The 11,305-nt window shown below is 35.3% G+C and overlaps 1 protein-coding gene across 2 annotated transcripts in view; it reads left to right on the forward strand.

Annotated features, from left to right (window-relative positions):
* Positions 1 to 10,494, forward strand: part of LOC106076463 (carcinoembryonic antigen-related cell adhesion molecule 5-like) — a 32,430-nt gene extending 21,936 nt beyond the window's left edge. For both annotated transcript variants that reach the window (XM_056045314.1, XM_056045315.1), the window contains exons 9-13: positions 5,971 to 6,219; positions 6,568 to 6,700; positions 7,135 to 7,280; positions 8,511 to 8,639; positions 9,721 to 10,494. In XM_056045314.1, coding sequence (XP_055901289.1) covers positions 5,971 to 6,219; positions 6,568 to 6,700; positions 7,135 to 7,280; positions 8,511 to 8,639; positions 9,721 to 9,791 — 728 coding nt within the window. In that variant the 3' untranslated portion in view covers positions 9,792 to 10,494. The remainder of the gene's footprint in view (positions 1 to 5,970; positions 6,220 to 6,567; positions 6,701 to 7,134; positions 7,281 to 8,510; positions 8,640 to 9,720) is intronic.
* Positions 10,495 to 11,305: the final 811 nt, after the last annotated feature.

Raw genomic sequence — 11,305 nt, forward strand, 5'->3', positions numbered from 1 at the left:
ACGCGTACAGTTAGTGATACATTATCAAACTTATCAAACTTAACCTAATTTTACCTAATGATTTTGAGGACAGGTAGGCTTAGAATCGGAGGCCCAACTTATGATATACAATGTGTGGGCAAAATAGTATTAGAATTTCAGGGCCGATTTTGTCACCCAGTCCGACCTAGGTCATAGTAGTGATAACGAATAGTGCTACTAGTTCTACGCGTGAATGGTGTGATATCAGTGATCACTGTTTGGGCTACGGGTACCAAGTATATTATCAGTGATAGCTATTTGGGAAGTCAGACCTATGTATCAGTGATAGCTATTTGGCAAGTCAGACCTATGTATCAGTGATAGCTATTTAGCAAGTCAGACCTATGTATCAGTGATAGCAATTTAGCAAGTCAGACCTATGTATCAGTGATAGCAATTTAGCAAGTCAGACCTATGTATCAGTGATAGCTATTTGGCAAGTCAGACCTATGTATCAGTGATAGCTATTTGGGAAGTATGACCTATGTATCATTGATAGCTATTTGGCAAGTCAGACCTATGTATCAGTGATAGCTATTTGGGAAGTCAGACCTATGTATCAGTGATAGCTATTTGGGAAGTCAGACCTATGTATCAGTGATAGCTATTTGGGAAGTCAGATCTATGTATCAGTGATAGCTATTTGGGAAGTCAGACCTATGTATCAGTGATAGCTATTTGGCAAGTCAGACCTATGTATCAGTGATAGCTATTTGGCAAGTCAGACCTATGTATCAGTGATAGCTATTTAGCAAGTCAGACCTATGTAACAGTGATAGCTATTTGGGAAATCAGACCTATGTATCAGTGATAGCTATTTGGGAAATCAGACCTATGTATCAGTGATAGCTATTTGGGAAATCAGACCTATGTATCAGTGATAGCTATTTGGGAAGTCAGACCTATGTATCAGTGATAGCTATTTGGGAAATCAGACCTATGTATCAGTGATAGCTATTTGGCAAGTCAGACCTATGTATCAGTGATAGCTATTTGGGAAATCAGACCTATGTATCAGTGATAGCTATTTGGCAAGTCAGACCTATGTATCAGTGATAGCTATTTGGCAAGTCAGACCTATGTATCAGTGATAGCTATTTGGCAAGTCAGACCTATGTATCAGTGATAGCTATTTGGCAAGTCAGACCTATGTATCAGTGATAGCTATTTAGCAAGTCAGACCTATGTATCAATGATAGCTATTTGGCAAGTCAGACCTATGTATCAGCGATAGCTATTTAGCAAGTCAGACCTATGTATCAGTGATAGCTATTTGGCAAGTCAGACCTATGTATCAGTGATAGCTATTTAGCAAGTCAGAACTATGTATCAGTGATAGCTATTTGGGAAATCAGACCTATGTATCAGTGATAGCTATTTGGGAAATCAGACCTATGTATCAGTGATAGCTATTTGGCAAGTCAGACCTATGTATCAGTGATAGCTATTTGGGAAGTCAGACCTATGTATCAGTGATAGCTATTTGGGAAATCAGACCTATGTATCAGTGATAGCTATTTGGCAAGTCAGACCTATGTATCAGTGATAGCTATTTGGCAAGTCAGACCTTTGTATCAGTGATAGCTATTTGGCAAGTCAGACCTATGTATCAGTGAAAGCTATCTGGGAAATCAGACCTATTTATCACTGATAGCTATCTGGGAAATCAGACCTATTTATCAGTGATAGCTATTAAGCAAGTCAGACCTATGTATCAGTGATAGCTATTTGGCAAGTCAGACCTATGTATCAGTGATATCTATTTAGCAAGTCAGACCTATGTATCAGTGATAGCTATTTGGCAAGTCAGACCTATGTATCAGTCATAGCTATTTGGGAAGTCAGACCTATGTATCAGTGATAGCTATTTGGCAAGTCAGACCTATGTATCAGTGATAGCTATTTAGCAAGTCAGACCTATGTATCAGTGATAGCTATTTGGCAAGTCAGACCTATGTATCAGTGATAGCTATTTAGCAAGTCAGACCTTTGTATCAGTGATAGCTATTTGGCAAGTCAAACCTATGTATCAGTGATAGCTATTTAGCAAGTCAGACCTATGTATCAGTGATAGCTAATTAGCAAGTCAGACCTATGTATCAGTGATAGCTATTTAGCAAGTCAGACCTATGTATCAGTGATAGCTATTTGGCAAGTCAGACCTATGTATCAGTGATAGCTATTTAGCAAGTCAGACCTATGTATCAGTGATAGCTATTTGGCAAGTCAGACCTATGTATCAGTGATATCTATTTAGCAAGTCAGACCTATGTATCAGTGATAGCTATTTGGCAAGTCAGACCTATGTATCAGTCATAGCTATTTGGGAAGTCAGACCTATGTATCGGTGATAGCTATTTGGCAAGTCAGACCTATGTATCAGTGATAGCTATTTAGCAAGTCAGACCTATGTATCAGTGATAGCTATTTGGCAAGTCAGACCTATGTATCAGTGATAGCTATTTAGCAAGTCAGACCTTTGTATCAGTGATAGCTATTTGGCAAGTCAAACCTATGTATCAGTGATAGCTATTTAGCAAGTCAGACCTATTTATCAGTGATAGCTATTTAGCAAGTCAGACCTATGTATCAGTGATAGCTATTTAGCAAGTCAGACCTATGTATCAGTGATAGCTATTTGGCAAGTCAGACCTATGTATCAGTGATAGCTATTTAGCAAGTCAGACCTATGTATCAGTGATAGCTATTTAGCAAGTCAGACCTATGTATCAGTGATAGCTATTTGGCAAGTCAGACCTATGTATCAGTGATAGCTATTTAGCAAGTCAGACCTATGTATCAGTGATAGCTATTTAGCAAGTCAGACCTATGTATCAGTGATAGCTATTTGGCAAGTCAGACCTATGTATCAGTGATAGCTATTTAGCAAGTCAGACCTTTGTATCAGTGATAGCTATTTGGCAAGTCAAACCTATGTATCAGTGTTAGCTATTTAGCAAGTCAGACCTATGTATCAGTGATAGCTATTTAGCAAGTCAGACCTATGTATCAGTGATAGCTATTTAGCAAGTCAGACCTATGTATCAGTGATAGCTATTTGGCAAGTCAGACCTATGTATCAGTGATAGCTATTTAGCAAGTCAGACCTATGTATCAGTGATAGCTATTTAGCAAGTCAGACCTATGTATCAGTGATAGCTATTTGGCAAGTCAGACCTATGTATCAGTGATAGCTATTTAGCAAGTCAGACCTATGTATCAGTGATAGCTATTTAGCAAGTCAGACCTATGTATCAGTGATAGCTATTTGGCAAGTCAGACCTATGTATCAGTGATAGCTATTTGGGAAATCAGACCTATGTATCAGTGATAGCTATTTGGGAAATCAGACCTATGTATCAGTGATAGCTATTTGGCAAGTCAGACCTATGTATCAGTGATAGCTATTTGGGAAGTCAGACCTATGTATCAGTGATAGCTATTTGGGAAATCAGACCTATGTATCAGTGATAGCTATTTGGCAAGTCAGACCTATGTATCAGTGATAGCTATTTGGCAAGTCAGACCTTTGTATCAGTGATAGCTATTTGGCAAGTCAGACCTATGTATCAGTGAAAGCTATCTAGGAAATCAGACCTATTTATCACTGATAGCTATCTGGGAAATCAGACCTATTTATCAGTGATAGCTATTAAGCAAGTCAGACCTATGTATCAGTGATAGCTATTTGGCAAGTCAGACCTATGTATCAGTGATAGCTATTTGGCAAGTCAGACCTTTGTATCAGTGATAGCTATTTGGCAAGTCAGACCTATGTATCAGTGAAAGCTATCTGGGAAATCAGACCTATTTATCACTGATAGCTATCTGGGAAATCAGACCTATTTATCAGTGATAGCTATTAAGCAAGTCAGACCTATGTATCAGTGATAGCTATTTGGCAAGTCAGACCTATGTATCAGTGATATCTATTTAGCAAGTCAGACCTATGTATCAGTGATAGCTATTTGGCAAGTCAGACCTATGTATCAGTCATAGCTATTTGGGAAGTCAGACCTATGTATCAGTGATAGCTATTTGGCAAGTCAGACCTATGTATCAGTGATAGCTATTTAGCAAGTCAGACCTATGTATCAGTGATAGCTATTTGGCAAGTCAGACCTATGTATCAGTGATAGCTATTTAGCAAGTCAGACCTTTGTATCAGTGATAGCTATTTGGCAAGTCAAACCTATGTATCAGTGATAGCTATTTAGCAAGTCAGACCTATGTATCAGTGATAGCTAATTAGCAAGTCAGACCTATGTATCAGTGATAGCTATTTAGCAAGTCAGACCTATGTATCAGTGATAGCTATTTGGCAAGTCAGACCTATGTATCAGTGATAGCTATTTAGCAAGTCAGACCTATGTATCAGTGATAGCTATTTGGCAAGTCAGACCTATGTATCAGTGATATCTATTTAGCAAGTCAGACCTATGTATCAGTGATAGCTATTTGGCAAGTCAGACCTATGTATCAGTCATAGCTATTTGGGAAGTCAGACCTATGTATCGGTGATAGCTATTTGGCAAGTCAGACCTATGTATCAGTGATAGCTATTTAGCAAGTCAGACCTATGTATCAGTGATAGCTATTTGGCAAGTCAGACCTATGTATCAGTGATAGCTATTTAGCAAGTCAGACCTTTGTATCAGTGATAGCTATTTGGCAAGTCAAACCTATGTATCAGTGATAGCTATTTAGCAAGTCAGACCTATTTATCAGTGATAGCTATTTAGCAAGTCAGACCTATGTATCAGTGATAGCTATTTAGCAAGTCAGACCTATGTATCAGTGATAGCTATTTGGCAAGTCAGACCTATGTATCAGTGATAGCTATTTAGCAAGTCAGACCTATGTATCAGTGATAGCTATTTAGCAAGTCAGACCTATGTATCAGTGATAGCTATTAGGCAAGTCAGACCTATGTATCAGTGATAGCTATTTAGCAAGTCAGACCTATGTATCAGTGATAGCTATTTAGCAAGTCAGACCTATGTATCAGTGATAGCTATTTGGCAAGTCAGACCTATGTATCAGTGATAGCTATTTAGCAAGTCAGACCTTTGTATCAGTGATAGCTATTTGGCAAGTCAAACCTATGTATCAGTGTTAGCTATTTAGCAAGTCAGACCTATGTATCAGTGATAGCTATTTAGCAAGTCAGACCTATGTATCAGTGATAGCTATTTAGCAAGTCAGACCTATGTATCAGTGATAGCTATTTGGCAAGTCAGACCTATGTATCAGTGATAGCTATTTAGCAAGTCAGACCTATGTATCAGTGATAGCTATTTAGCAAGTCAGACCTATGTATCAGTGATAGCTATTTGGCAAGTCAGACCTATGTATCAGTGATAGCTATTTAGCAAGTCAGACCTATGTATCAGTGATAGCTATTTAGCAAGTCAGACCTATGTATCAGTGATAGCTATTTGGCAAGTCAGACCTATGTATCAGTGATAGCTATTTAGCAAGTCAGACCTATGTATCAATGATAGCTATTTGGCAAGTCAGACCTATGTATCAGCGATAGCTATTTAGCAAGTCAGACCTATGTATCAGTGATAGCTATTTGGCAAGTCAGACCTATGTATCAGTGATAGCTATCTGGGAAATCAGACCTATTTATCAGTGATAGCTATCTGGGAAATCAGACCTATTTATCAGTGATAGCTATCTGGGAAGTCAGACCTATGTATCAGTGATAGCTATTTGGGAAATCAGACTTATTTATCAGTGATAGCTATCTGGGAAGTCAGACCTATGTATCAGTGATAGCTATTTGGGAAGTGAGACCTATGTAACAGAGAGTATACTAAGTATAATGCGAATACAAAGACTAATACTATTTTGTCGTTCGCTATTTTGTTGAGTCACGCACGATACCCGTGTGACATTATCTGATTATGGGTTCCTAATAACTTTTTGTTTCCTGAATTGCAGGTAGCAGTTCTCTCAAAAGTAGCTCGGACATACCAGTCAAAGGTGGCCGTGTCATACTGACATGCGGAGATATACGCACTGATGGCACGACCTATTCATGGACCAAAGATAGTAATGGCATAGTCCGACAGTTTGACCGCAGGCTTCAAATAGACAATGTCGACACTGCAGACAACGGAATATACGCATGTGAAGCAGTTGGCAATCAGTTTTACATGATCTCAAACTCAAAGACATTAACTATGCAAAGTAGGTAAAAAATACTATTAAAAAAAAGAATAATTATTTTGTTTGGCTTTTCTATTATCTTTTCAATTATTTTCTATTTTCATTAATAAAATATATAAATGACTTAGAAATCAGTATGGAAGCAAATGAAATTGTTGAATTTTCAAAAATGCATAGTGAGCTAAGCAGGGGGTCAACCGAAAATTGGTAAACGTAGCAAGGTGTCTACAAGACAAATAAAATTAGGGAACAACTGGTCTAGATCAATTACAAATATGATTAATCCAAACTAATTGAGGCAATTACACTTAATATAAGCTTTTTTTTTTTTAAACGTATTTATACTTACATATATTTTTGTTTCCCCAGCTACTATATCAAAACCGTTCATTTCATCATTCGGATCATTCCCATGTGGTGATCGCTTTGGTGAGAAAGGCGACTACTGGCTACTGTGTGTTACCTCATCAGAGACTATAGGGATGACCTACGAGTGGACAGTGTAAGTAGATAACTATCTCCTTTGCTTGTCACTGAGGATCACTGCATGTTCAACATAATATAGCGCTACTCTTATGCATATAGCATGATCAGAGCGATATGGTCCAATCTCATTTTTGGACCAGTTGGTTGAGGGGCTACATGGGAGAAGGTTTCCCGTGCTGCCTTTAGGCGCTCAGTTGACACAACTCTGCTCGAGTCGGGTGTCGAACCTCGAGCCCCCATCATAGGTAGCCAAGCCAAGTTCAAAGTTAGTCAACTATGGTATACAAACTACTAATACTAACTGTCTCACAATATATAGAAGATAAATATGACGAAAAAAAAGACACATTTCGTTGCTAGGTCAACATTTTTGAGACCACCCACATATATGTAGATCAGTTTAACAAAATTGTACTATTAGTGGTAATCATTGTTTCATTCTTTGTACAGTAAAGGCGTGGTGTCCACTACAGTCACCAACAAGTATTACAGCCTACCTTCTATAACAAGTCTCAACAATGGCGACTATACTTGTAAAGCCAAGTTTGGAAGTGTAACCAGCGACTCCAGTGCTACAAAAACAATTACTGTTACAAGTGAGTTAACAAGAGATTTGATTTACTTTTTAATTTGCGTCTCCTTATTTAACTCTTCTTCTCATATCGAAATTATTTTATCATTGAGCCTTTAAGACGTCATGTAGTTCAGATATACATTGGTGAAACAGGATTTTAGCTTTGATTCAATGAATTCTTCTTGCCTCAAAATAATAGTAGTAATATGTATAGCAATATAACTAACATAAAGCTAGGTCAATACATACTCTCTGAAAAAATAACAAGATAAATCCAAATAGAAAGGCAGAATAATTTAAGTTTGAAAAGGCATACCTATTCACCTAAAACGTAGTGAAGCATTAGACTGAGCTTGACCGGAAGCGAGTTCCAAATTTTCGGTCTTCTTAGAACACAAACATGAAGCTGCTAGAAAATCTGAATCCACCTAGAGCAATGATGTTTTGCGTAATTTGCGTGATTAGATCACTATATAGAATATTATAAAAGGTACAAAAAAAAAAGGCATCTCAAAGAAAACTTCAGAAAATATTGAGTCTTGTGTACAAATTAAATAATCAGGACTGGACAGGATGAAACATATATTTGAATTAATGACTAATTCGTTTAAGAAACACGACAGCTCATATAAAATTAATTCCTAGTGAGATCACTTTTTTAAAACTAGAAAAAGCAATGTTTAAAAGTACGACACAAGGTTTCATTATATACTCCCCATGTTCTTGTCAAGAGCCTGCTAAACAGTGAATAAAAAAAAGATGTTCCTAAATAATCAATTTACTTTGTCGCCATATTTAATGAATTTTATCTAACGAGCACCAGGATAACCAATCTGACTATGGAATTAACTCGCGTATAATATTTATAATGTAGCGACTTATCATGAAAATCTATATATTTATATTTAACACTAAGAACAATAAGAAAGAGAACTTTAGTTGTCATTTCAATCAGCCTTGGTCTTGACCCGGAAAATCATTTATTTATTTTTTTTTTAATCAAAGTATTGAAGGTAAAAAATACATTTGGATTTTACGAATTCTACTACAATAGTATTCAATATGCTACCATGTATAAATTATACCATCAAAGCTTCAATTATTGACGAGGATTTGGCAACGAGCTAATGACTCTAAAATTAAAATGTATTTAAATATTGCAAATTCACATAAAAGATTCCAATTTAAACACATTAAAATAAAATAAAAATAAAATAAAATAAAATTAGTTATTTGAAATTTCATTTCCTAGAACCTGGCTTGCTCTGTTACCATGACAACGTGTGCATTGCTGCCAAGACTGGCTACACAGGGAAATGTGACACCAACGACAGGTGTACATGCTCTGATGGCTACTGGCAGGAGGGAGAGATCTGCACAAGTAAGTTATGACTTTGGAACTTTGAAGTGGGACTATCCGTTTTGTTTATACATGTTAAACTGTTTGTTTTTTCAATTCCTCTATTCAGCTTGCAAATTCTTCATTGGGTCAAAAATTAAAACAAAAACCTGTTATGGACGCGGGTATTAAAAACACCTCTAATAATTTTCCTAGAAATTGACAGTTTACGTATATTTTTATTTGGTTGGGGGGGGGGGAGGAAGAGTTACTAGCTTGTTAGCCATACAGGGATAAGGCTGGTTTTGATCGTTAGGGTTTTTTAAAATATAATACTCTTTAAAATTAATATTGGTCTGGATGTCTAGACGTTCTTTATCTTAAACACACACACACATCAGCGGATATTTCCGCATGTAGTCATAAAAAGTTATATAAATACATTTTGCTCACCATCTTCTAAGTATGGAAAACAGACTTAAGTATATCATAGCTAGACTTACCGTAAAGTTGGTAATATATCGTAAATCTTTTTTTTTATTCCTACTTTTCTTTCTTTTTCTTACTGCACACTTTTTCTCAATTACTTTCTTCCTTCTTACTTTTATTCCTTCTTTCTTTCTAACATTTTTCTTTCTTGCTTTCTTTGTTCTTTACTTTCTGTCGCTTCCTTTTTGCTTCCATATTTATCCAATTAACGCTTACAATATAATTGTTCAGTTATTGACATTTAAAATTACGAAAGAAAGTATTGACATTTGAAATTACTAAAGAAAATATTGACATTTGAAATTACTAAAGAAAGTATTGACATTTGAAATTACTAAAGAAAGTATTGACATTTGAAATTACTAAAGAAAGTATTGACATTTGAAATTACTAAAGAAAGTATTGACATTTGAAATTACTAAAAGTATTGACATTTGAAATTACTAAAGAAAGTATTGACATTTGAAATTACTAAAGAAAGTATTGACATTTGAAATTACTAAAGAAAGTATTGACATTTGAAATTACTAAAGAAAGTATTGACATTTGAAATTACTAAAGAAAGTATTGACATTTGAAATTACTAAAGAAAGTATTGACATTTTATTGAACTTGTATTTTCAACTCTTGACAGATGGAGTCCTGGCAGTCATGAGCTCTACCTTCACAATGGCAGCCATCTTACTTCTGACAAAGCTCATCTAGAAGGAAAGCCAAGCTTAGTGTCCATCTTTTATTTTAACATCATCAGAGACATGCACAGTTATGTAATTAAATACCAATTTAGCTTATTGTATCTTAAACTAGTGTAAACATTGAAGCTGTTATTGTAGTGGTTAGGATTTTAAAAGTATTGAGGATAGATGTGTTATACCAAAACTGAATAGCTTACTCTTGAAATACAGCTTAATTCGATTATTCGGGAGGCAATTGTTTTGGTCCTAATAACCGGCTTGTCTGATTAGCAGGATTTAACTGTAGAATAAGATTATTGTTTCGGTGTTTTAAAAATTGTTCTGATTAAGCGGCGGCAGGTTCGATTAACCGATGGCCAAGTTTATCGACAGGTGTGACTTTATTTCTTATCTAGGTATTTGTTGAAAAAACAAAAGAAAAAAAAATAATTTTGATAAAGTAATCTAAGTAGTTATTTGTTGATCGAGGTTTAAATATAGATATAAATATAGATATAAAAACAAAGACTTAGATCCTCCCGCACCATTCGAAGCTTTGGGCTGCACGTGGGGGCACCCATTACATATTAAGCCAATGCTATGTTAACTTGCTATTTATGTTGTTATGTAAATTAGTGACCATGTTACATGTATGCCACCCATCAGACTTATATATTTATAAAGTACATTATCTCATGTCATGATGTCGAATGTCAAAAAGAGGCCAAGCTCCCCCCCCCCCCCCCCCGGGCCCCAAAATCCCTTGTTATGCCACTGCTGAATACACGGATCAAGGGTAAAACAGAAAATTAAATCACATTGATCTAGGTTTTAAAATAGATTTAAACACACAGATCTAGGTTTTGAGAGTATATACAACACAGAGAAAGAGGTAAAAGCGTAGATAAATAGCATAAGTTTAAAAGCACAGATCTACGTTTAAAAATAATCACATCTATTTCCTCATCATACAACAATTCATATTGTATTTTTATAGTAACATTTTTTATTGACTTCCCTAAAGAACGGCCAACTTAAACAATGTTGAACATCTAAATTTATATACAAGTTTACTTTCTTAGAAAATATGTCCATCTTAATATGATCTTGTTATTTCAAACACTCAGCGAAGTATTTTTTTTATTGAATAATTTTGTTTATTTTGTTTCCAAAAAACAATATACTGCGAAATTGATTGTTTTGTAAAATAAGAATATATTTGTTTATATTATTACCATTGTGTTTTAATTATAGACACTCCACTCACACCCATATATATATATATGTATATGGTTTTAATATTATTACGATTGCAGGACTATTATTTTTACAATGAATATAAATATATATATTTGGCATTATGTAACCACGTCATTAGATATTAAAATCGTTCTCAATATATTAAAATGTTGACTCAGTATTCAGGTTTCTATTATCAGTATAATATGTAGTAGCAGTGCTGAATTTTAGTAAGTGGAAGCCCTTGGATAGCTTAGTTATAAATGTATTTCACATTATTAATAAATCTAAAAGCATGTTATATTT

Source organism: Biomphalaria glabrata, chromosome 10 (assembly GCF_947242115.1).
Source record: "Biomphalaria glabrata chromosome 10, xgBioGlab47.1, whole genome shotgun sequence".
Lineage (NCBI taxonomy): Eukaryota > Metazoa > Mollusca > Gastropoda > Planorbidae > Biomphalaria > Biomphalaria glabrata.